A 27,840-nucleotide genomic window follows, 5' to 3' on the forward strand; every position below is an offset into this window, starting at 1 on the left:
ATTGTATTTTATTATTACTCGCCAATTTTCTTTTCGTCTAAAATTGCTTTTTAACTTAAGAATTGGGTTAAGAGTAAAAAACGAAAAAATAAATAAAGAAAATAAATTAAACGACCTTAAAAAACGATTAAAAAGAAAATTTTTTGTTTTCCAAATGCTTTCAAATACATTGAAAAATAAAGATGTAGAATAAAACAAATCCAGAAAAATCGAGCAAAATTACGATAAACTTAAGATTGTTTTTTATAAGAAAGAAAAATGGAATAAAACTCTATAACATCAACAGCATAATAAATCAAAATTCAGAAAAGGTGAAACAACATTCAACACAATACATGAATACAAAACAAAACTGGCACTTAGAATCTTGAAATAAAACAAACTATGGTTCAAATCGTTCATAAAATAGGATATGAAATTGAACTTGGCTCTAGACATGAAATTAGGTATGATGTTGAAATTCTACTGGAATGATTGAATTTCAAGAATTCGACCTGAAAACAACAAGAAATTGATTCTTAAATTGCAATTAAAATAAGACTTAAAATTGGATTTAAAGTTGAAGTGAAAACGGGACTGAACGGCTCAGCGAGCAAGTGGACTGTATAATTTCTTCGGATATCGCTACTGCTTTCGGACAAAAACCAAAACACGTCCGATTCTTTGTAGCGTTAACAATACGTTTGAATTTTATTCGACAGAATTCAATAAATCAAGGAAGAAGAATACGTGTGTTAGTAAGACAATATTATTCATATAAAAGGCAAGAAATAGGTATGCTCAAATTATGATCAACATTCTCCCGGCGTTGAAACTCGTTTCAATTTTCGTTGTCCATGTCCAACGAAAGTAAACATATCTCTGTAAATGCTCGCTTACATTCTCCTTTGGATGCCCTTAACGAGACGACCCGTGTCACACCTTCAGACCCTGGGTGTAACGCGGTTATCCTACCAAGTTGCCAGTTCATCGGTGGTGCATTTTGATCCACGACAAGTACAAGCTCGCCAAAATTTTCGATCGATTTTGCAGCTCATGCATACACTCTGCTGTCCAGCGCTTCCAGAAATGCTGGAACATGGTTTGAATTAATTGCCAGCGAGATAGTGTTGATTCGCATTTCTCTTCCAATTAGGAAATATGCTGAGGTGATTGCTGTCAAGTCACTGGGTGCAAGAGGCCGTGAATTAAGTACAGCTTCAACCTGTGTGAGGGTGGTGTACAACTCCTCGTACGACTGTTTTCTATCTCCGATAATTCTTGTAAGATGATTCTTAACTTGTTTCACGCCTGCCTCCCAAATTCCCCCGAAGTGAGGGCTCCGTGGTGGTATAAATGACCATTCAAATCCCTGACTAGAACAAAACACCTTGATTTTGTTCAACTCCACCTGATTGTTGAACATTTCTGCCAGTCTCACCAGTTCATTTTGAGCGCCAACAAAATTAGTGGCGTCATGAGAGAACATTTTGCTCGGGAAACCTCGTCTACAAGTAAACCGCCGAAGAGCAGCCAGAAACGCGTCGGTCGTCAAATCAGAGACTAATTCGATATGTATGGCACAAATGAGCATACACACAAATAGACAGACATACGATTTCGTGATTAAAGGCTTCCGTCCAATCGAATTAGATTTGAGTAGAAACGGTCCTGCGAAGTCAACACCGGTGTTCGCAAACGTAGGTGCTGGCTGTACACGATACGAGGGTAGATCGCTCATCAGTTGTACTGTTCTTATCGGATTAGCCTTGAAACATTTAGTGCAATTTCGTATAATTTTTCGAATGGTTGTTTTTACACTTAACGGGCAGAACCGTTGCCGAATTATTGCAAGAAGCACCTTTTGTCCTATATGAAGGTTAATAAGATGCTGGTTTCTCACAAGTGCTTCTGTAAATGGATGCTTTGCTGGAAGCAGCAATTGATGTCGACTATCGTATGGAATAAATGCATGCTTGATTCGTCCGCCTGTTCTTAAGATTCCGTCCATGGGATCTATAAACGCTTTAAGACCACATAGTCTTTGCTAACCCTGCAGCCTTTATTCAAAGCTTGAAGGTCTGGTTGAAATGTCTCTTGCTGAATCAATCGCACTATCAACCGCAAGGCTTGTGCTCGTTCGGATGATGTAGGCGTTCCCTTCAACATCGTAGTCCGTTTCGTTAATATATAATTGGCGTACCTAACGACGTAGGCCATAGATAGAATTCAAAAGTTCTTGTATAAATCCCGAGGGCGCTGACCGCGCGATATGAAATCAGCTGGATTTTCATTTGTCGGAATGTGATGCCATTGAAAATTGTCAGTAAGTCTCTGTATTTCAGCAACTTTATTAGATACATAGACTTGTAGACTCTGCGGAGACCTTTTAATCCAGCAGTAAACCATTTTCGAATCAGTCCACAGGCCTACAGAAGTGAAGTCATTGTTGAGGAAGTGATGAAAGGATCAGTCTTCAGTCCACAGCTACATATTCCTTGATAGATCATAGCCTTCTTTACATCCATTGAATTTCATCAAAACTGGCTCACACAAACGCCTAGCACGCTTCTTGGCTACCGAATTCTGCTTTAAGGGGAAACCGAAAATGGATCAAAGATGGCTGGATAAATGGCTACCGTTCGATGCATGTATTGTTTTGTGACTTAAAAATGCATCTGTATTGGCAGAGCACGTAATCAGTGCTTCCAGTGCTGTTATAATTTCCTAAAACTTATCATTCCATTTATCGACCCGTTATATATCAACAAACGCTCAGCAAAATATAATTGCTAATGGAAAATATAGGTGATTACGTGTTCATAAAACGTATAATCTGGAATTAGTTAATAGATATTTGGTAGCGCTCATATTCCGTTTCAATAGCACTTTCCAACAAAACAGCACCACGGTCTCAAAATTACGACACATCAATGAGCTTTTAAAGAGCTTTCTGGTTTTACTGCATCGATAAGCTTAGAGAAAGTAAACAGCTGACCAGCAATCAAAAACTCGTCTTCAATGCAAACGGATTAATTAGCCATCCTAGTGATCCTATGCATTTTCAGTTGCTGCTGCAAATCTTAGATGAATCGGAGTGTCTTGATAAAGAAAATAAACCATATTTCGGGATGTTCGTAGTCGGTGCGGTTGGCTGCGGATCAGCTGTGTTTATATTTGCAAGCTCTACAATTTGACATATATTACCAATACTAATGCAACATTCAAATAAACGTTTAGGTTTTTTAACGAACACAGGAGATGTACAATACAGTGTTTGACGCTCTAACACAATAACGTTAGCCACTTTCGGTGTCGCCTTAAGTGTCGATTCGGATGTTTACTGGCACTGTAAGACCTATAGCCTTCTCGAGCGAGGTGCAGGTGACGCACGAGGGGCGTCTAAATTTATTTTTGGCCTGACTTTTTCGTATTTTCGAATTTTTTGGAACGATAGCCTACTTTTCCGTAAGACGTACTAGTACTAATCTGCAAAAAAAGAAACAGTACCATGGGTTCAAACGTCCTTAAGAACTTGGCCCTTCTTTATCGACTAACAGCCGGCTATTAGAATACAGGACAATTACGGAGTCAGTGCAACGATCTTACTGACTACTATAGTAGGTGCTATAGACGGTGCGTCCGGTCGAGATTCGAAATTCGAGATTCGCTTGTTAGGCCAGCATCGTACCGTTGGGCTTGGGCAGTACCAGTAGTCATTTCAATACTGTGGGAATTGAATCAAAAATTAGTATAAAGACATAGTGGTTTGTGTATTTAGACAATAAAACCAATAATTAAAAGCTAAATTACTGAATAAAAATTATAACATTATTTTAATGTAATATTATAAAAGATTTTTTTTTTTGGTTCAAATTAACTTCAACTTTGATTAACTATTGTTTCATCACTGTCATTTAGCTTTTAATGTAAGTCTCAGGTGTTTCCTACAACTGTTTAAAAGCTATGTTAAAACTTGTTCTGATATATCTCAATTATTCATTATTTAATCCCAATTCTGTCTCGATTACTCGTATATTCAGTTTATTTTCGCAGCCAAAATGTAGATGCAGGCTTCATTTTCAGTTTTTTGCTCAGTAGATGCTTGACAGTGTAGCTAGGGTACGGGTGGGTATTTCCAGCCCACTAAGTAGCCTGAACAATATTTAGGAATTACGTTGAAACTATATTTATATTTATATACTGAATATCGGCGTGTATTTGTGTCTTAATAAAACGCTACTGAATTTGAGTTATAAACGCGAGAAATGATGACGTCGCTGCGACTAAATTGAGCCCATTTTCTATAGTGGTGTCTGTGTTTTTTAAATCCGACAGGCCGAAATAGCCAATACAGCGATTAAATGCTTTTCAAAAACAGATCAAAAGAGACAAGAAACGAGAGACCGATAAATAACTTGTCGCTATTGCCTACATTCCGGGCTCATTGAAGATAACTAGTTTTGCAGTGACAACATCTTGCTGCTGGCGCTAGTGTATCATTGAATCGTTCATATACATTAGCGCCAGTTGTCACTCAAATACCAGCTATGTCAACACGATAGAAGCATTTCAGGCCTCATATATTGGTAGTAGTGTAAATAACGCACCATATGCTGGAATTAAAAACAAAGTGCTGCTAATGGCTAGTGAATGAAAATTGATTTATATTTTCATATCAGAGGGGAATTTTTGTGTTCTTCCGTGATAAAAAGAAGTAGAATTGTGTTGTGATAGCATATTCACAGCTGTTTAGTTTCTAGAATAAGTAAACGTGATCATAATTGTGTGTTTTCCAAACCATCATCAAGAGCGGATACGCGTAAGCGATTGCTGCTGGTTTTTTCAGCCTGGTTACGTGCTAGTGTAAAAACAGTGGGTTTGATGCTTATTGAATAAAATTAAGCAAATTACTTACATTTTTATAAAAATAGTTATAACACATTAAAGCCTATGAGTGCTACATTCGTTTCAGTATTGTTATATAGCGGCAAAGTTTTTATTTGGGAAAGTGTAGCCAAAAAAGGTAATGTATGCCGAAATTAGTAGCGTGATGGGAATACCCTCCCGTACCCTATATGAAATTAAGTTTTAAATATAAGGTAGATCACGTGCCCCTTTCTGAGTACGCCAGTTGCTAGAAGATAATAGATTTATGTACATAAATGTTATCTTTTTTTTATTTAGATTTTTAAAACGAAACTGCTAGTTAAAAGATGGTTTGTATTTTAGGATAAGTGCAATAAGTAATGATTTATTTTTATTTTCAGTGTCACGTATTCTGAAAACCATCCTAATTCCACATTAAAAGCAAAACACGCACATCTGGAAAACGGTGAAGATTTAATTCCGCTTAGAGAAATAAGTTCGTCTGCGATAAGACTCAGAGCTCTTTATTTTAGCTGTCCTTCTCTAGGTATAATCTTTGTCCTTTTAGAACTATTGAATCTAATATGTAATTGCTATCTTAGAATCAATTTACCCCATGCATGAAATAGCCCTACTTTTATTCACTTCACATTCATACTGCTTAGATAAGTATTCATAAAACTGAAGACATTACCTTAGTTGGAAACATTCAAGATCGAAACGATTCTTCTCTATATCAATCAAAATTTCTACCGGTTATACCGTCAATTTAATGATACTTGTGACAGACATAAAAAAACAGAATGTAACTATTGAATACGCGATTCAGAGCCGAGCAAAACGTGAGGTGGAAAGAGTTCATACGAGTGCATAGTAAAATATGTATATAGGCACTTTTATGTTACTAGTTTAGTATTATTCGTTAGTAAAAATCATTAAATAAATGAATATTCAAACGATTATTCTTCCTTTTTAATGATAAATTATTCATATTATTTATCGATAAGTACTTCAACCGAATTCGGATTTCATTATGAACAGTTACGCATTTGTTTAAAAATGAAACATTTAATGCGGTCAACTTAGAGAATAATGGATGTGTCAAGGAGCAATGTAATTACAATAAACGAATCGTTAAATTTGCTTTTCAAAATGAAAATAAAAAGGTTTTGGTTTATTTTTAATTACCGCGCCATCACGCTGAACAATGCCGCCTATAAAGCGCTCTTCCAGATTTCGATACCGCAGGTATCAGCTGGGTTTTATGAGGGCTCGTGCTACTGAGGATCAAATTTTCTTTCTCCTATAAATCATCACAGTAATTCTCATATTTTTTTAAACAATGGTTTTTACAATTGATGGAGGGACGGTAGGGGAAAATAATAAAAAAAATTTGGAAAAGGAGGGGAAAGAGTGGAAAGAAAGGGGGGGGGGGGGTTAATAGGTAGCTACGCTTGGTTCGACCCAGCATTGAACAAACGATAGGAGTCACAACGACAACTTGTTAAGCGTAGCTACCTATTATCCCCCCCATGCCATTGCACACCTAATTTTATGAATGTTTCTTGTAGCATTTTTCCGCAGCTTTCCAATGGTGGTCTCAAATTGAAAATCTGTTGGGGGGCTCATGGTGAAAACGGTGATTTTTTGATAAAATCCAATATGGTGACCAAATCCAAGATGGCCGCCAAAAAAATATTACTCCATTTGAAAACCCTGTTCTTCTTCTTTACAGAACCGGTCCATTTGTTAGTTGTTTCATGGCAAATTTATGAAATATCACATGATATAGATCTCAAGGTTTGCTCAAAATTCAACTTTTTTTGAACCTGCTAGACCCCTTGGCGCACGAGGGGTTCACTATTTCGAGGTATCAAAAGTGTAATTCTTATTTTTGAACCATTTTCAACCAATTAAACGCAAAAGTTCCAATATTTGAACACCTCGTGTCAGTAGTGGCCCAGTTTCAGCGAGAATTACTCATCAAGAAATGTCGAGAGTACAACGTGCCCACGCATAATATTTTCGTGGATTTCAGGGCAGCATACGATACAGTCGAGTGCGAACAGCTAAAGCAGATAATCCACGAAAACGGTTTTCCGAACAAATTGACGCGGGTGATCAAAGCTATCCTGGAGCGAGTGATGTGCTACGTGCGCGTTTAAAGGTACTCTTGAGTCCTTTGTAATCACGTAGAGAGCTACGGCAACAGGATGGACTCTCCTATATGTTATTCAAAATCGCAATTGTAGGTGTTAGCTGGCGAGCAGTCATCGAAACGAAAGGAACGATCTTCTATAAAAGTAAACAACTCCCGGCCTTCGCCATCATTACCGAAAATCTTGGCATGGCGGAGGCAATCTATGCCAGATTAAAAACGAAGGCTAGGAGGATTGGATTACAAATCAGTACGTCGAAAATCAAATAGGGTACGGGTACGGGAGGGTATTTTCAGCCCATTAAGCGATGGCATCTATTTTTTCAACCTAAGGCCTAGTTCTAGTGGAAGAACAGGTGGTTTTGACGTTCTTTGAATAAAAAATAGTAGATTAGTTACAGTCTTGAGAAAATTTTGTGTCGGCAAAGTATATTTATTGGCGAAAGAAAAGGCAAATATGCTGAATTTAGAAACCTGCTGAAAATACCCTCCCGTACCCTATATGGTAGAAAGAGGTTCCAGAGAAAGCAACGTTTGCCTCTTACGGACAGTGACTACTAACGGTGATGAATTGGAAGTGGTTAATGAGTTCATACCGTGACCGCTCCTAATTCTGCGCATTTTTCTTTATATAAGTATTGTTAAATATTGTGCATAACAATGATCTTTGCGTTATTTTTTTATAAATGTCTGTTGAATATTACGCCATTATTTACAAACGGGCCATAATATACGAGAGCGAAATAATTTAGCGTGAAACTAAAAGTATTTTATATGTCAGAAAACATCGTCGTTAGCACCAACACTAAGATTGTCCTTCTAGAAAATGAACAAATTTAAGATCGAAATTCTTTGCAATGATCAAATTACCCAGCATAATTAGAAAGAATAATTAGTTTTAGTCATGTTTTAGACAAAAAGAGTGATTGCATGCATTGCTTTCCTTAGAAAAAATCAGAGGGGTTGTGTACAAGACACGACCGCATATATAGGTGACGCAGCACTACGTAAGTCTCTTTGTAGGGATAGTAGCATGTATTCATGCTTGTAATCATTCGATTCTTCATGTATACATGCTACATGCGTTGTATGTAACATTTATCAAAGTAGTAACATTGCATACGTTCAATTCTCAAAATATTGTACATTTGAAAACAATTTAACAAAATCAAGAACACAAACTATTACTTTCCTGCTACCTTACTGAAATTAAAGATTGTTTTTATTATCCGTGGTTTCCCACGTTGAAAGGATTTTACCAATTCAATCCTATTTTATCAACACCAACAGCACATCTTTTCACTAGACTTCTCATGAAACGGCAAGCATGCGTATTCATACAGAGCCGTATTATAACCGTACACTACAGCTGTAGCATATTTTTCCAACACAGATCTCAAATTCGCCGAGGTTTAATCGTCACGCAGTAAAGAATTTGCGATCTGTTGGGAAAACGAATTAGTGTCATTTTTTCTGGCACACTTCCCTAACACAGACATCAGATTGGACTAGGTTTAATCGCGTTCGTAAGAAATCTGTTGGCACGAGGGGGCTTTGTCACTCTTTCTGGCGTACTTCCCAAGCAAGGACATCAAAATGGTCTAGGTTGAACCGCGGTGTTAACAAATCTTGTTACAATGAGGAAACTTTGTCACTTGTTTTGGCTTACTTCCCAAGCACAGATATCAAATTGGTATAGGTTTAGATCATCGTAAAGAATCTTCCAACCAATCATGAAGCGAGAATTCTGGTAAAACATAGGTTCATTATTTTCAGTTTTTCAATAGTTCAACATCAAGAATCCATACTTTTCTTCATTTGGGTCAATTCTTAGAAGATTTTCCGATCGATTGGTGTAAGAATATTGAAAATCGATCGGAAAACCGCTGAGCTATTAGCGCTCAAAACCTTTCATTTTTCGTTACGCTCGCATTTTTTGATTTTTTGGAATGACACCCTATCTCAAAACTTGCCGTAAGACGTAGTCCTACGTCAAAATGCAATAATGCGCATATTTAGGCACAGATTTTTTATTCATGTTCCAAATTCTGCGCAGTAATGTATCCTACGAAGAAATCGCGAAAGAATACGCAACCTCACCCAAATGGCTGAGGTATAGAGTCATGAAAATTCACATATGATCTTTAACTTGCATTGATTCGAATCCTGTGCTGTGTCTCGGGGTCCGAAGCTACGAGCGCCAATTCATGAAACCATGTCTTCTAATTTTTTTAATGTCCAACTTCGTGGGGCTGTCAGAGAGTGGGAAAGTGGTTTCTATATGAAAGCACAATTTTTAGTATTAGTCTAAAGTATAACGTTCAGTATGCAGAAAACCCGAGTCAATTCGCCCTTCACGTTATCGAGAAAAAATATTTAAAATGAGGCAATCAAAATGATAACAATATTTCTTTGCCACCCGGACAGCACAAGAAGGCCATGGATTTAATTATGGTAATGGGTAATGCCGGATTTTTTGGTGTGCTTTCAGCGTATAAAGACATAAACAGCATGGCCGGAGTATTTATTTTCATTTTTTGGGTGCGCTGAATTGAGAGCAAACATGCGCAGAATAAGGAACATGGGCAAGAAAGTGCGCAGAATTAGGCACCGTGGATAAGTTTACCAAACGAAAAATATACCTAATTGTTGGTCGACTTATAAAGGGACGTATTGAAGCTGAAAGTCGAGGGTACGATTCCGCACAAAACTGATGATGTACAAAACGCTAATCATACCGATAATCCTCTACGTAATTGAGACAGTAACTTTATTTACGGAAGACATACGTGCACTTGCCGTATTTGAAAGAAAGTTATTGCGGATTATTTTTGGCGAAGTACAAACGGAATTAACCACAGGCACTACTTGGAGAGATTCCCACCGTACACCTGGCGTACGATGGGAGACTAAGGTGGACCGGCCGCCCTAAGCTTGGGCTTGAAAACTGCCAGTCGATACAATTTGAAACAGAGCGCTTGAGACTACGAGTTCTACGACGGATAGATGATTAGGTAGTTCGGGAAGGTGGTTCGCAGGTACTTGTTGTTTTTCGGGAAACAAACATTTGATAACTTCCTGCAAGTTTACTTATTAGTGGTGATAGACTGTGGAAGATGATCTGATAAAGAATTTTGTAGGTTGCGCAGAGAACAGAGAATATGATTATGAGGAGTTCCCACTATAGTTACTATATATATAGTTCGGCGGATAGAAAACCAGGCGAATTGGCATCCCTGATTTATGAAATTAAATTTGAAATTATAGTGAAATGTGCAGGTTTTTACAAAAAATAATCACTGGCGGGTGTTGAAAATGACTAGTTCTATGAAAATAAAGTGTATTTTTTTAACATTACTCCTGCATTTTGGATTTTGAAAAGCTTTTGGCTCCGCTTTTGACGTTTATTTGGCTCCCGATTTTCTATCCGCCGAACTATATATATAGTAACTATAGTTCCCACATTTCATGTTGTCGCCTTTTCTGTATATTGGTCATATTATTTTCTTCTTAAACTCCTCCGGTAGCTGTTTTGTTTCTCAGCTGCTGATCAGCTAATGCAGACAGGTAGCTAACCTATGAGGACCCATGGTTTAAGCTCCGCAGTGATGCCGTCTTGGTTAACTGTTTTGTTGTTCATTAGCTCAAGCTGCTCATCGTTTGCATGCATCTTCAGCTATGCACAATCCGATCCCATTTCGATGAATATAACATTGCTATTTTTACTTGGTTCAAAGCACTAATACAAAGCACTAAGATTTAGTCGACAAAAATTTAGTCGTAGAATTGGTTCAACATTTGACTCAATGTATTACGAAATGATGAAAAACAAATTCATAAATATAAACCATAAATGAAATGTTTGATATTTTAAAAAATTGCTCAACCCGTACGCTGCCGATGAACAGTTACCAAAGAAAAATACAACCATTATCATAAATTCACTAAGAAATAAATAATTTATTGTTATCGCTAAGGCTTCTATGTCGTACTGATAAATTCACATTCTCCTGTGGCCTGGTTGCACAGTTTACTGTTCCAGTGCGATTTCGGGTGCGGGTGTTGCTTAGTTGGAGGCTACCGTGCTAACCGTTTCCTTCACCATCTCACCCTCGGGAAGTTCCCGTACCAGCGACAGCAGCCGATCCAGCTTCTGAACCTCTAGCATATGGGGATCTACCGGAACAGCTTTTTTCGGTGCCTTTGTCTTGACACGTAAATTCGGCGACAGTTTCAACGTAATGGTTGTTCCCCTGAAAAATGGGACGCGTGTTTAAGATTTATCTGCCCATAAAAGTTATAGACTGCTTCGAGCATTTCAACCCCGAAGTGTACAGACAAAAGAGGTAAAAACTAAACTCCATAGCAAGGTGAAAACTCACTTGTCATCGCCGACAATGATAAACGGCAGCTTATGGTTGAACGCCAACCGGGACAATTTGTTCTTCCGTTTCGACACGACGGCTTGGATACAAATCGCCTTGTACTTGTTCACGTTCAGATCGAACACAAACACCTTCCCTTCGGTGGTGACTGCGGCGAACACCGTGCTCGAGTATGGGGCCCACTTGACATCACCGACCGAAGCTCCCAGATCGAAAATGAACAAGGGCTCGCTGGAATTAAACACACCGGAAATTAATTACCCACCAACACCACTAGTAAAATAAAATGTTTCACTTACGGCCGCATATCCTCCCATATCTTTACCCGCCAATCGCCGCTACAGGATGCAAAAATGTTCGAGTTAAACTTATTGTAATCCATGCGATGCACCGACAGATAATGGGCATAATATGTCATCAGATATCTGAAAGAGGAAAAGTGAACCGAATTAATTGGATTTTATTTGAGCATATTTTTTTTTAAATTTCATATCAAAATGAGTGAAGAATCAAAAGACAGAAATGAAAAATAACCACGTGAAATTGCTTTCCGCGTCCGGTCCGTGTCAAAAAAAAATTAATTGACTTTTAATAATCATTCATCAGAAAGTTGCTTCTGAACAGGCGCGTATTTGATTTAACTCAATTTATCATAATTAAGTATCCAATGATTAATGATATTAAATTTCAACTCGACAGCTTTTTATGTACGATTTTTTCATAATTCACAGTATAATATTTGAAAAACTGTTTAAATTAATGGCGTTTCATGAAAATGTGAGTTACAGAGGAAATCAAAATTTACTAACTTTACACCTATTCAGGCCCTTTCTGTTTCCTAGGATAACGAACAAATGAGAGTCATAGCTTAGTTGAATACGAACCCGCAAAGCCCAAATACAATACAAATCTGTTCTAACAGCAACACTACTTACTTTGAACTGTACGCCGTGCTGCACTTGAAAATGTAGCCCTCCTCTGTTCCCACCAGAAATATCTCCGGATTATTAGGATGGAAAACCATACACATGCCGCAACCTTTCAGCTTCAGACTGCTCCCGTCCGGTCCACCGACCTGGTCGATGTCCAGAAACAGGGATATAATTGTGGTAATGGCCAATTTATTCTGCATCAGCACCCAGTTGAATACACGCCCATCGCCAGACACCGAGTAGAAGTTTATCTCACCATCTTGCATATCTGGCCCCCATTTGATCTCCCACACGCACTCAGAATGTTTCCCATTAACTCCATGGGACATGTAGACCGGCTCCTTCGTGCCCACCTGGAGGTTGTACACAATCACGTTTCCGTCGTACAACCCAATGGCTATCAAATACGGATACTTGGGATGGATATCACAGCACATGGCACCGCTCTCAGTCGTTACTGGGAAAAACACAATGGTAGTAAAAATAAACATTCTTGCAAATCATTGCACGAACAGAAATAAAAAAATGATTAGACTTACTTCTGTAATCCGGAAACGATGGGTTTTTAATCGTAAATAGGCACACCGCTCCTTCGTTGCCTTGTTTCATAAAATCCACTGAAAGGAGAAAAGATAATAATGGAAAATGTTAATCAACGTAAATACAACCGTGTGCCAGCACATCATTTGCCCTCTCGTGGGGCTGAGCAGCAAACGTTCTGTGCCTACTCGTGTGGCACATTTGGAAAATCCACCCTGCTCGAGTTAAATCAGAGTTTATCCCTTGTTGAGTGAAACAGATAAGGGATCGCGTGGTGCTAAAAACAGATTTTACGATTATGGCTGAGTACCTTTTAATTCAATGTACCCGAGAAGATTGTGAAAAGTTAAGGTATAAAAGTGCTCTGTAACTGCTCTTATCGTTTTGGTTGATTTGACTCGGTTTTTAAAGTACATGACAAGTATAACAGTCTGTACGCCATAAGGTAGGCAACAGAAGATGATAAACACGAACAATAGCAATAAAAAACAAACTTTACTTTAAACGACTATAATACATTGATATTAAGCTTAATTCGAAACTTTCTAAAGACAGTTTTTCTTTGTGGGACTTTTACGGTGCAAAATTAAATTAAATTTCTCGTGTGATACTGCAAAGCTACTTTGGCTTAATCACACAGTTTCATATAATATTCAACACTTTTTTTTAGGAAGGAAACATATTGGCAAGCAACCTAGTTCAGTCATTTAAAATATGCAACACTTCAAATGTGTATCTGAACAGGTGTCTACTAGAATTTTTTTTTTGTTGAACAATCCTTGGAGCATCTATTCTTCCATCCTGACAGCAAGCGAATCAAAAATGACAAATGGAAAAACATGCCACGAAAAACCAATGGCCAAAGAAAATCAATCATCGTTAAAATTCGAGCTCATCGCAGATGGAGGCATTTGGCAGAGACACTTTCCTAGATCCACCCAACAATTTCATATTATTTTCCTCAAGGGACAGTTCGACCAGTATTATTTGTTTAGATCCAACGGTCAATGGATAAAACAATTTACTTTGCAATTAAATGTTGCTCTTATACAGAGGTTAATTTTGTTAAACCATTAACCTTGACTTGACAAGACTTAAAAGATATTATAGATATTCAAATAACAAAGTTATAATTTCAGCACAAACCTTATACCTTTCTATGACCAAGAAAAAGAAAGCTAATCCAATACAGTGCACTGTGCAGCTAACGCAGCACAAGCTGCAGACACTGATGTCACGTCAAACATCAGCCGCATCATAAATTAGAAATGAAAACGAGCAAAGCAGCACGGATGCAGCTTCTGAAAATGCTATCTATGTCCATATCAACAGATGCACATTGCAGAGGCACTTTGCCAATCAAAGCACATTGTAGCCTTCCTCAACTTCTGCTATTCGTGAAATTGATTTATCTTATAACACCGCAACCGAGCCACATTTTAGGAAATTAAATCAACATTCATACATTTGAATTCAAAGCTTCAAAGGATATACTAGTTCTATCGATTTCAATTTGTGGACGACCATATTCAAGAAAAAAATGAACTCAAATAAAGTTAGTATTTGGGCGCTTCTTTCTAGCTACCGCAGCGTTTCCTGTTGTTGTACCAAGAAACTAAATGACAGTGTTTTGATCTGGAAGTATTGTTTACTTAGTGGTACCAATTTCATCGGAATTGATACCCGCGTGAAAATGAAATTGTAACCCGACTTAGCCACTTACTATTACAGTGGGGATGTTGTATAACAACAAATACAATGGCAATTACTCGCACATCGAGTTAGCCAACGGGTTAGCCTACGTTGGTCGACAGCCAGAAAGTATGGATTGGGGTGAAACCGAAAGCCAGAAACCGCAGCGACGACAAAAACAGTGGCCTCCCCGTCCGAGATGTCGCAAACAAGCTAGGAGTATCATCTATAACTGTGCTTTGAACCTAAAACGAGTCGAACTGTCTACCTACTCATTAGAAAGTAGGGACTTAGCAACGGTAAACAAGATCACTGAAATTTCTGCATTCGAAGATGCTGACGAACATCGATTGCGCGGAGATAGATGACGAAACCTGCGTCAAGGTTGACTTTAAACAGATTTCTGGGCAAAAGGCTTATACGGCAACCGGAATGGGAAAGTTTCATTCAAGACATTTTCAAGCATATGAAACTGTCAAAGTTCACTAAGAAATGACTGGTTTGATGGACTATCTAGGGAGACTGGGGGTATAATGCCCACGTTAACAATAACCTCGTATTACTCGTCAATGCAGAAAATATTTAATGAACTAGACAGCAGGTTCAAAAGTACAACAGTTTTTCACCTAACATGCTCGTCCTGAAACGTAAAAATCAAAAAAATATGTTTAAATCGTGAAGTTTTATAAGGCATTCAAAAATTTGTTTTCAGACTCGTTAGGGGCAAAACGCGCATAGGTGTGTACAAAATGAACCACAACAAAGGGTCAAAATGCGCCACAACAATTGCGCAAAATCCGCCGACGGTTTTATTTCCATGCAAAACCGGCACGACTCAGAACAGCGTGGGCACCTACCTACTCCTTAAATCTGTTATTCCGAATCCCGATCCCGACGATCGACAGGTCTTTTTTCGCTGGAACGGTCAGTGCTAAGATATCGCTTTTTACGAACGTTTTGACGTTTGTGCACGCGCGCATGAACTAAAGGGTGTCCCACTTCAAATTGCACCACTGAAGAAACGCTGTAGAAAATTACCCATTGGGTATTTTCTCTTGAAAATTTGAGTAGAAGTAGCTTAGAGTGTATTGTTTACACTCTATTTTTATCGCGGCCAGTTTTTCGAAAAGTGGAAAAAGTGGCATCACCCGAAAAGTAACATCGCAAATTTATTTTGCGCAAGCACCTGGCAAATTCTCAACTCTCTCATCATGAATGATTAGACTTACGTCAAGACGGACTTCCGGCAGCTTCCAGGGCTACTGTACTTTACTGCCCAGCACAAGTTTGATGTTCCGGAGGAAGTAAGGATGCAGAAACTTTCATAGTTTACCAAGAAATAGATGATTTGGCCAAGAAACACATCTTGTGGCAAAAGGAGTGCACCGTTTGTGACTACCGGGACTGTGAAGGGGCAGATCTACCTCAAGGAGTATCCACAGAAGCATCCCAGCTAGCACCAACTCGTATATCAATGTACGAAAACTATCGTAAATATCTCCTAACCAACTCGGAATCGTAACTAAAGCTGGATAAAGTGGGATCAAGTTGATTTTTTGTCGTATATAATGATAATGACTGACATACATACGATTTTCAGCACAAAATCATAGAGTAGTACGGAGCGACTCGCGCTTAATCGGATATTATCGTATATAAATACTTATATAGTCGTAACGCTCAAAATTATCCGTAATCACGTATATCGCCTCCAAAATAGTACGGATATGCCAATTTTGCGCATGAAATACGATTTATTTAGCATGTACATCTGTACGTAATGCTGATTTTTACCTTTTTTATTCATATGAAAATGCTAGCTGGGATCTGCTTCCTCTGTCGAAGCAACACGAGTGCCCTACGATCTTCTGGCCGGATCTACCTTCGTGCCAGTATTCAAAGGACTTTACTAGATCTATAAACGTTTGATTGCAGTGCAAGCGTTTGTTGAGTAATTCGTATTTCTTATGGCGCATTTTGCCCCGGAAAAGGTGGAAAGGAAGGGGGGGGAGTAATAGGTAGCTACGCTTATCAAGTTGTCGTTGTGACTCCTACCTTTTGTCCAATGCTGGAAGGTGCATGGGTCGAACCAAGCTATAATCTGAGATTATACCCAGATTCGAATCCACAACACCCGCCAGGGCATGTTGCTCGCTGGTACCCGTGTACCTATGAACCACAGAGGCGTTGGACAAAAGGAGACTGCAGAACCCCCCTAATTAATGTAGCGACATGGGTTGGGCTATTTTTAGACACAAATTGTACCTCTTCCTTCACCTAACACCCACCACCTTTCCACTCTTTCCCCTCCATTTCCAAAAAATCATTCTTCATTACTTTCCGTTACCGTCCCTTCATCAATTGTAGAACCATCGTTTCAAAACTATTAATATATGCCTGACCGCAGTTCAAGGTCATGACTAAAATCACGAGGTTTGGCCAATTTTCACAGGAACGGGGCCTTCCCCCGAAACCCCGCGCTGAGAATCGCGGCTAACACGCTGACAGACGAACAGCGCTCACACGCAGTACCTTTTACTTGTAAGTCGCAAGGGCCTGTATAGTGTAAAGCCCTATAAAAATATAAAGTCTGAAGTTTCGTCAATTTGGCAGCCCTGCATATGTTTTAAAAAACCAGCAACGTTGCCAAAGGTGCAAACATGCACGGTGGCGTGATTTTACCGGTATCAGCAGCTTATTGTATGTTTCGTTTTGACTCAATTTTTATTGTTTATTGACTGTTAACATTTAAAATTGGGACATTTTCTTCAAAAATGAAATATTGTTTATCATTCTGCTTAAGTTTAATCACAGAGAATTCTACAAACATTAGCTTTTATGAATTTTAAACACTAGAAATCCTCGCCGCAAGCGGCCTGTATTATGTGAGCTTATTTAGTCACAGAAGAAATTAGTCAAAACAATGTAACTTTTTAAATTACACTGAAGTCGCTTTTTACGCGGTTTTTTACGCGACTATTTTTACGCGAATTTCGGAATTTACGCGATTTTCGGAATTTACGCGGTTTTCGGAATTTACGCGGATGTGCTCAAAACGTCTATTTTTTCGCGTAGTGTTGAAAACCACAAAGTTTTTTTTACGCGAAATTTTGGTTTTTTTACGCGAATTTCGGAATTTACGCGTTTTTTTTACGCAAATTTCGGAGTTTACGCGGGTTTTTTACGCCAATTTCGGAATTTACGCGGTTTTTCACGCGATTTTCGGAATTTACGCGGTTTTTTACGCGAATTTCGGAATTTACGCGTTTTTTACGCGGTTTTGATTTACGCGGGGCGTATCCTTCGCGTAAAAAGCGACTTGAGTGTATATAAAATAAGTTGTAATACTTTTCGTTGAGAGGGCTAATAAGAAACGATAATATTATTCCATGTTCGATTGGAACGACTTTTGACAGATCGATTGGAACTATACTTGATGATAGTCGTCCAGACTTTACATTTAGGGTAACAAGGGGTAAGAAGGCCCGGCGGGGTAAGAGGGACCACATCGATTTCGCCAAGAAATCCTTAAATTTTTTTACAGATGCCCCAGTATGTTTTGTTTATTAGACTATCTAAACACTTTCGAGACAACCTGCGGCACTCGGCCGTATCCAACGTCAAAACACGAATCGAAACAAACTTTTCGTTCGCAGTATCTTCATGCGATATAATTTCAGCAGCAACAAATTTAAGGTTATTCAGCAAAAAAAAAGTTTGTCGTTTCTCTTACCACTGACTTGAATTGGGCAATTCTTGTTCTGTGTGTGGCGGAAAAGGTATATAAAATAGTACGGATTGAGAGATAAAAGCAAAATAATGTAAATTGTTTACTAGGGGTAAGACGGGCCATTTTTCACGGGGTAAAAGGGCCATACGTCATAGTGCTCATAATTGCCTAAAGTTCTTCTGCTTAGTGTCTTAATAGATTTTAAAAATATTGAATGAAAAAACCAACTTTTTTTCTGTTGAATTTGACTAACTTTTTTATTATTCTGACAGATACGCATTTCGTTTACGACTTGCAGGCTTCATCAGTGTCTTTTTCGAAATAGAGTACACCTGCAATAAAAATTATTCCTGAGTCTGAGATCATCCTGTCTAACACAGAGCCTCCCACGTCAAAAGAAGCCAACAAGTGCCATTCGAATAACAAAATCAATGTAAATTTGGATCTCACGGAATCAAAATTCGATGATCCCACCGTCACTTAACGGCTCATTTAATGTGTTGCCTTCTTTGCCTTCACCTAAAGTGAAGCGTATTCAAAGAGTAAAAGTCCTGCTGACAAATCAACAAAATAACGCCAAGAAAAGAGTAAAACAAAAACCAGTGGATTAAAATAACGTCTACTCTTATTTTCAAAATTGAACTAGTAGTAAAATTCCTTCTTTTAGCAGGTCTATATATTAAACTATACCTTCTTTTAGCATGTACCTAAAACCCCTTAAGAACTTGTTCTTACTTAGTTAATAATATTGAAATTGTGTTTACAACTCAAAGAAACCTTCAAATCAGCCACAATCCGCCTTACTCCGCCATGGTCCGTTTTACCCCTTTGGTGGTCCTTCTTACCCCGCCTGGTTGTGAACAAGTAATTTTTAGACGTTTCGAAAATTGATGAAAAATTACGGAAAAATAGACTAATTAATGCTTTATATAATTTTTAAACAAGAAAAGGTGAATTTTCGTACAAATTTTATGCTAGCAATTTATTCGCTTAGGGGGGCCGTCTTACCTCGTCTTCCCCTATAGGGCTTTAGCATAGTGTCGTCATCCCGCCAGTAAACACAAAGATCGATTAAACTTCTCGGTCGGTGGTTTCTACAGTATGTATGTGTAGGAAGAGGCACAATTTGTGTCTAAAAATAGCCCAACCCATGTCGCTACATTAACCCATTATGACCCGGGTATACCTAAATTTTGACGTGAAACTCTGTAATCTATTATATTATGGCTCGAATGTGTCGGGAAGCGCAAAATCGTCATTTGGAATGCTTTCAAGGCCAAAATATCGCAGATTAAATATTTTATAGGTTCAGTTTCAAACAAACAAATTACAAAGTTTTTTACAGATTTCTTACCGAATTTTGTGAAAGACTTTACATATAAAATACTAATTTACATGTCAGGTAATGTTGACTTTTTCATGCATTTTGGAGACAAATTTTTTTTCGCCATTTTTTCAACTTTTTTTCCGCCATTTGTAACAACTTTGCACTGTTGAAAATACAGATGAAATGACAAAAACTATTACACACATCAGATTGATGTCGTATCTCTCTTGTAGTGATATATTAACAATGCTAACTATTGAAATTCAGCAGTAAACAGGTTTTGAAGACGAGGTATGATATATCATACGCTGGGTCATAATGGGTTAATAAGAGGGGTTGTGCAGTCTCCTTTTGTCCAGCGCCTCTGTGGTTCAAGGGTACCAGCGAGCCACATGCTCTTGCGGGTGTTGTGGGTTCGAATCCGGTTATAATCTCAGATTATAGCTTGGTTCGACCCATGCACCTTCCAGCATTGGACAAAAGGTAGGAGTCACAACGACAACTTGTTAAGCGTAGCTACCTATTACCCCCCCCCCCCCCTCTTCCTTTTCACTCTTTCCCCTCCATTTCCAAAAAAATTTCCTTCATTACTTTCCCTTAATCAATTGTAGAACCATCGCTTCAAAAATATTGGTAAGTTGACTGGTCGATTAGGTTAACAACTCCAAAGTTAGGACTTTTTTGCATTAAATTTTATAGAGAAGACGGGTTGTGTGTTCCAGTATCGGCCCACCCGTGAAACTTAAAATGGATTAAATTTAATTCCACTTGAATTGAACTTTAGATTAGGCATTAGATTGGCATTTGTATTTGATTTCGGACTTGACCTCGTATGGTGAAATTCAAATTTTGAATAATCCCCCTAAAAGTGAAATAAAAAATTTATTTTTCTGCAGCTTCAATATAACACATTGATGAGTTCTGCAAAGTTTTAGAGCATATTATTACAAGAAATTTTGCTGAAGACCGTAACCTTCTATCTCCTCAGCGAAGATAGAAAAGTCCTATTTCTTATACGTGAATCTTCAAAATCAGTTTTTCTATTTTAGCTTTTTTTGTAGTTGTTGTATGATCTTTTCATGTTTTATAAAGTTGTACAAATAGTAAAAATACACAACTTTGCCGAATGTAGTATACCTCTATCTTTGCTTGTTTAGGAGCTGTAAAACTTATGTTATAATAAATGCCCTAAATCTGACCCCGAATTACTCAACTATGCGCAAACAGATACAAATTACATTACATGAATCTGAAACTAAATAAAAAACTACAAAAAGTCAGGAAGTTTCATTTGTATCCGTCTGCGCATAGTCGCGTAATTGGGGATCAAAATTAGGGTATTTTTTAAATCAAAAGTTTTACAGCTCCTAAACAAGCAAAGATAGAGGTATACTACATTCGGCAAAGTTGTGTATTTTTACTATTTGTACAACTTTATAAAACATGAAAAAATCATACAACAACTGCAAAAAAGCTAAAATAGAAAAACTGATTTTGAAGATTCACGTATAAGAAATAGGACTTTTCTATCTTCGCTGAGGAGATAGAAGGTTACGGTCTTCAGCAAAATTTCTTGTAATAATATGCTCTAAAACTTTGCAGAACTCATCAATGTGTTATATTGAAGCTGCAGAAAAATAAATTTTTTATTTCACTTTTAGGGGGATTATTCAAAATTTGAATTTCACCATACGATAGAACTTTTAATTTCAAGAAACTCTCCCAAAGGTTCCATAAACCTAAAATCAAGTTTTCCCACTCAAAACTCTAATGCGCACATATTTTTGGTTTTGGACAACTGTGAAGCCCCACGGGAATATGTTCCGGAATGGCCATGCCGTGGCAAAATCATCAGATAGAATCAAAATAATGAAAAATGACCTTCTGAAGTAATTTTATGAATTTAGACACCCATATTGCCAGTGTTGCAAACCAAACAGTTTTATGGCCACAGGAGGTCAATTAATTTTTTTATCGCTTATTATTCGAAATCGGGCTATTGAATTGACAACTCCGGACTTCCCGCTTTCCGGTTGCATATCGAGAAATTATTTTGTTACACATTAAATCTATACCTATAAAGAAGGATTTCTGTCTGTCTGTCTGTCTGTCCATATGTTCCTTATATAATCGAAAACTACTGAACCAATCGGTATGAAAATATGCATGTAGAGGTTTTTTGGGGCCAGGAAAGGTTTTAGTGATAGTTAGAAACCTCTCCCCCCACTAAGAGGGGGGGCTCCCATACAAATGAAACACAAATTTCTGCATAACTCGACAACTAATCAAGCAAATAGAACAAAATTTGGCATGTGGGTGTTTCCGGTGACAAGAATTTATTCTATGGTAAATTGAGACCCCTCCCCTCTTTATAAGGGGAATTATAACTCCTCTCCTCTTTAAAAGGGGGGCTTCCATACAAATTTCCTCATAACTCGAGAACTAATCAAGCAAATGGAACCAAATTTGGCATGTGAAGGTTTTCGAGGGTAAGAATATTTTCTATAGTAAATTAGGACCCCTCTCCACTTTAAGAAGGGGGGCTCCTGTACCAAAGAAACACAATTTTCCTCATAACTCGAGAACTAATCAAGCAAATGGAACCAAATTTGACACGTGGGTGTTTTTGGAGACAAAAATTTTTTCTATGATGAACTAGGACCCCTCCTCACTTTAGGAGGGGGGGCTCTTATACAAATGAAATACAAATTTCCTCATAACTCGATAGCTAATCAAGCAAATGAAACCAAATTTGGCATGTGGGAGTTTTAGATGGCAGAAATTTTTTCTATGGTGAATTACGACCCCTTCCCCTTTTAAGAGGGGAGCTCCCATACAAATGAAATTCAAATTTCCTTATAACTTGAGAACTAATCAAGCAAATGGAACCAAATTTGGCATGTGGGAGATTTTGGAGTCTTGAATTCATTTTACGATAGTTAGAGACCTCTCACCCCTGTGGTAGGGGGATATGCACTCTCATACAAATAAAACAGAAATTTTTGCGAAACTCAAAAACTAATCGAACTCGAGAAATTCGAGACTCTTCCATAAAACATTAGTCAATACAAGACCACAAAAACTATCTATAGTAACACTAGATCATTCAGGACGAGACGGTGGCGAGTGTTGCCGGTGACCCGCCGTCGGAAGCGCCGCCCACTGAGGGGCTTGCAAAACTCGAGATTGTGACAAAGATCATCCGAGATTCATGATTTATGTACAACACAGGTTAATTTGTGGCAATACGAAGTTTGTCGGGTCAGCTAGTTTGATATAAAAGGTGGGTCACATGCCCCAGTGTTATCAGTTGATTTGTAGCAGCCAAGGCAAAAACAGTTAGACTACGCTTGAGGTTTTGTCCGTACTGCCAGCATCATCCTTGAGCGAAGAAGTTGGACATCGTGCGTCACCTTGTGTTCGCCGCATATAACTAATCCGGCATTTACAACATCCTCTCCTTTCTGGAGAAAGGCTAAAGAGGGAAAAGGCTGAAAGGGAGAAGCTGAAGAGGAAGACCAAGAACAATGTGGCCTTATAGTCCGCGCTTTGGGCCGAGAGGTCGGAGCAATCGAAAAAATGGCGAAGAAGCATCTAACTGGTGCTGGTCAAAAATACCTTTCTTGGGAAGTGTGACGGCGTGGTCCTTGATGCTGATCGTTTATATCCCACACCAAAAGAAGGTTGCTGACGATTAGCGCGAAGGGCATATCCAACCCGTTTTTATTTCCGAGCTTGTGGGGAGCTATACAGTACAAAGTGCCTGCCGAAAGTTGCTGTTTTCATCAAAAAAGTATGCTGCAAATGATTGTGGTCCTCTGACCGGATCCAGACTCGTCCCATTATACCGATAAATCACTGTAGAGGATGGGCTGGCCGAAGACAAGTGAAAACACCGATGACCACCAACCCTCCTAGTTACGCCCGACAGAAATATTTTAGGTGAACCTGAAACGGTGTATCTACACCAATAATTTCGTGGTCAAAACGCAGAAGTAGGTGGGCACCAAGACCACGAATGAGCTGGAGAACATGCCGACAGCCATCTTTTAATCGGCCATGGCTAAGGTTTCGGCCAATAATGATGCTGATAGCATTGCAAAACGGCATCGAGGTGCTCATCAAAAGATTGCAACGTTTCGTGAAATGGATGAAATGGATGTCAGACGTGAAGCACCAAATCATAAGTCGCATACTCACTACGACTACGTTACAGAACACAGTGAACTGCAGGGAGGCTAGAGCTGCCGAAAATGAGATCCACTGTTGATAAAACGCAAACTGCTACACGAGTTAGTTGGTAATAGCCAGATGGAGAGAAGTGGTGGTAGTTGAAGTGGAATGTAAATATAACAACCAAGAACTAGGTGATGATCTTGAGCAACTATCAAATTGCGGAGCCACCACCAGCAGTTCTCTGAGAACCGCTGGCAAGTCCACTGGAAAAGGGTGTCAGGTTAGGTTTTCAAAAACCGATGCCTATTATCGGAATCTGGGCGAACGAAAAAAATACCAAAGCATTGGATGCTATATTTATGTCTATTCACAAAAATACCCTCTGTACTCATCTGTAGTAACAATCGCAGCTCGTGGTACATACTTACGCTACTCTCCACTTTCCGTTTGTAATTTTTTTATGAAATTACAGTTAAGGCGCTCAAGTTTTCATTTTCATGCACAAATGACTATCTGGACAAGCGCCAGGTAAGAAAAGTCTTAAATCTTTTTTTTTGTTTTTATGTCTAACGCTGTGCCCTGACCGAATATTTTACAAAACTGCCATAAAGCCTGTTAACTACTCCCAGAAAGATTTTAAAGTCGATCACTACAAATTAGCTGAATTTTTGTTTATTCTTGTTCATCTTTACGATGATAACACTTGAACGCATGATCAGAATATTATGTCAAAATGTCAAGAAATCTGTTCTTAACATATTTTGTATGTTGTCCATTCACAACCTATTTCGCATTTGGATCTGGGATTCTAAAAGTGAAAGCCGTCTACCTTACCCGTTAGAGGGATAAGAAAAGTTTATCTTCGGCAACCAAAGCCACAAAATTGTTCATAGAAATATTTTGCAATACAATAAATGTAAGACAAACTCAAAGATTCTATTTGGAAAATTTGGAATTTTCTTCACGGATCATGGATCATGCATGACCACGCGTCTCCATTAGAGGTAAACTAAACCATCATGCTATAAATGCAGTAAACCACTCCACACCAGCATTCATATTTGAAGACATTAGCTTAACTTCCATCGGGAGCGTATGTTGCATAAATAATAATGGCAAACGAAATAATATCCAATTTCGGATCCACTTTGTCACTTGTCACAACTTGCTTAACTTTATAAAACTAATTTACTACTCTAGCCCGAATGCCAGCGAATGTCACTTTTTAATTGCTTTTATCATCTTGGATAACATAATTGATACTTACAAGTTCCGAAGCACACAGCAAACAAATCATAGTACAGCGTATTGAAGCACAAATCCGTGACGCACATCTTTTTGGTCTTCTCGTAGGAAAACTTCCACAACGGCAGCAAGGTGCCTTCCTCCTCGCGGAACTCATCGGACGGGTCCTCCCAGTAGCGATAGTCTTGGGCAATCTCGTCATAAATATTCTGATTAACCATCCGTTCGATGATCTGACAGGCCTGCAAATAGCGCTTATTAAACTCCTCCGCCTGTTTGGCCTTGTCGTCCTTGCGTGATTTTTCATCCCGCTTGTGCAGCGTCGGCTTTTTCTCCTTCTCGCGCTCCTTCTCCCGCTGCTGCTGGGCATAATCTTCCGCGTACGAGTCGTAAATCACCCACTGCAGTACACTCGCGCCGTACGTGGACCTCGGCGGTGGCACGGTTTGCGTATCGACGGCCTGCCGGTGGTGCCGAAAGGGATATAGAATTTATTGACGTTAGTGTTCAATAAATTTGGCTGTGAACTGTTATTTTCTATTTATTGCGTAGCGAATCGCTCAATAATGTCTCTTTTGCAGGTTTTTCAGACTGGATAAAGATTTTTTTGTCACGAATAAATGTGCAGATAATGTCGCTGTGCGAGAATTTAATGTTTCATCATGATCTAAGATTTTTTACAAATCCACAAGCGGTTCCAATACTTACCCTTGAAGGATTAGCAATTGTCAATGCAGCGCGTTCACAAAAGTTAAATTGGTTGGTCAACTTTTTCTTCGGAACTTCCTCTTCCGGAGCGGCTTGTGCTTCCTCTTCCTGTTCCTGAGCTTCCGCCTCAGCTTCAGCTTCATCTAATCAGAAAGTTAATATTAGTTACAAATATACTGCACCTTTTATTGCACTGTACCTAAACATGTAGTAAATATAGAATAATTTTCTACCAATACTATTAAGTTCTACTGATACATAAAACTAGAATATCTACATATTATATTAATCTCATACCGTCAGAATAATCAGTCAAAGGAACTTTAATAAAAGATAAGTAACGAATCAGCAATTTTTTACACGAAGGCTTCTGCAAAAGTGGTACTTGAAATTACATAGCAGCGTTTAAGATACAAGCAATTCAATAAAACAGCAAGTAGAAATATAATAAAATTAAATTTACGTTACGATAATATGACACAAAATGACAAAGAGTGAAAACGAATTCTGTGAAACAGCGCGCGCTTGCATCTAAAGCCAATTTAAAGGAATTTCCGCTCCTCCGCTAGAGAAGGGGAAGATTAGATTTTGTTAATTTAGGGCAAGCATGAAATTACCTTCGTCACGTTCGGTATCCTCGCCGTCCGGTGACTCGGACTTGGGCGACGGGGTTTGTTCCTCTTCCGGACTTGGCTCTGCCGGTTTGTCCAATATGGTGTACAGCTCTTTGGTTCATTAGTGGATTAATTGAGATTCAATTTTTTGTTTGGTGAGGGTAGTGGATGGTGTTAGACCGAGGTAATGTGGTGAACATGCAAGAGAAAGGTGACATGACGTTCGATTGCTATTTTTAGTACCTTTTCCATCGAGCAATCTTTGAACTTATCTAACTTTATATTTTAGGATTATTTACACGAAGAAACCTACACCTTAAAAATAAGTTGAACAAAATCAATGTTAAATTTAATTGCCGTTTCTGTTCAACTGGATTAAGATGCAGATTCTTACAAAAATCAATTTATGAGTTTGATATTTTGGTGTTCACAATGATGCTAATTTTGTTTCGAATATGAAAGCAAATTAATTATTACAAAAAAGTATTCATTCCAAAAATTCATGCAAAAAAACCTTTCCGTGAGTTGTTCACAAACAGCTTCTCTGTTCATATGTGTGTTGTGATTCATTCCACCAAAAAATTAATAACATTTAGGTTTAATCACATAATTTACCATCGGTTCCTTTGCGAGCGATCTGTTCCTTAGCTTCAGGTGCTTCCTTATGCAGTGCCGTTCCCTCAAACTCCAACAGCGTAACCGTATTCTCCGGCGGAGGAACTGGAACGTAGGCTCCCTCGTGGAAATTGTACAGCACTAAGTTTCTTGGCAAGTGTCGATTTTCGGTTGACAACAACTTGGGAATCTCTTCACCCAGCTCAGCTTCAGTGAGGTCCAGTTGGTCATCCGGCCTTAGCAGCTGTTTCGCTTTAACCCACGACTCGAATTCGTCATTGTCGACGGGCTCGTTCTTACCCGGTTTCGCCATCGACGGTGTCCGATGCTGATGAGTACAAAAAAAAAACACATATTAGCGGAACAACATAGAAAACAATTAAACACGATGTCCACCATACATCGCTTCCATCACTTTCCAAGCTATGAAAAGAAGCTGGAGAAGCCATATTAAGGCACTCTAATTTGTTGCTCAATTTAATCAACTATTCCAAACGAACGCTAACACTAGACTGACAGTCAATCTCCGGGTGGTGGCAAAATTCGTCCCTGGCGACAAAAAAGGTAATCTCATATCTAGCAGCAGTAGAGCTTCGTCCTTGTCGCTTCTCCCCGTCCGCTACAAACAAAGACCGCCTGTTTCTGTCCAAAGGCTTGTTTGTAGGCATAAATTTTAAAATTAGTACTTTTCAACTTGAAAGGAAAACTTTGCTAGTCACCGAAATGCCAACTAAACATCAACTATAAAACTAGACGTGCTGCTTCTCCGGTGCCATACATAAATGAGAAAACTTCTTCCATTCCGTCTGCATAATCAAGTTCCAACTCTTGTAGAGGTAAGAAAATACAGCAGTAAGACAAACGGCACAC

The 27,840-nt window shown here is 38.6% G+C and overlaps 1 protein-coding gene across 1 annotated transcript; it reads right to left on the bottom strand.

The window, feature by feature from the left end:
* Nucleotides 1-11,072: 11,072 nt before the first annotated feature.
* Nucleotides 11,073-27,419, bottom strand: LOC128743625 (dynein intermediate chain 2, ciliary). The gene is made up of 10 exons (XM_053840237.1): nt 27,372-27,419; nt 26,971-27,298; nt 26,359-26,466; nt 25,742-25,884; nt 25,056-25,494; nt 12,863-12,940; nt 12,327-12,780; nt 11,691-11,816; nt 11,389-11,622; nt 11,073-11,259 (listed from the first exon to the last, which is right to left on the bottom strand). Exons 1-10 carry the CDS (start codon nt 27,417-27,419, stop codon nt 11,073-11,075), a joined length of 2,145 nt encoding a protein of 714 aa, XP_053696212.1.
* Nucleotides 27,420-27,840: the final 421 nt, after the last annotated feature.

Source organism: Sabethes cyaneus, chromosome 3, assembly GCF_943734655.1.
Source record: "Sabethes cyaneus chromosome 3, idSabCyanKW18_F2, whole genome shotgun sequence".
Classification (NCBI taxonomy): Eukaryota; Metazoa; Arthropoda; class Insecta; order Diptera; family Culicidae; genus Sabethes; species Sabethes cyaneus.

Bases quoted from the DNA above. Each gene is read 5' to 3' on its own strand.
- LOC128743625 (XM_053840237.1), bottom strand. From the start codon at position 27,419: ATGGCTTCTCCAGCTTCTTTTCATAGCTTGGAAAGTGATGGAAGCGAT. The intron at 11,623-11,690 runs GTAAGTGAAACA...GTTTAATTCCAG, and splicing joins ATATGGGAGGATATGCGGCC to CGAGCCCTTGTTCATTTTCG. The intron at 11,260-11,388 runs GTGAGTTTTCAC...CCCATTTTTCAG, and splicing joins ATCATTGTCGGCGATGACAA to GGGAACAACCATTACGTTGA.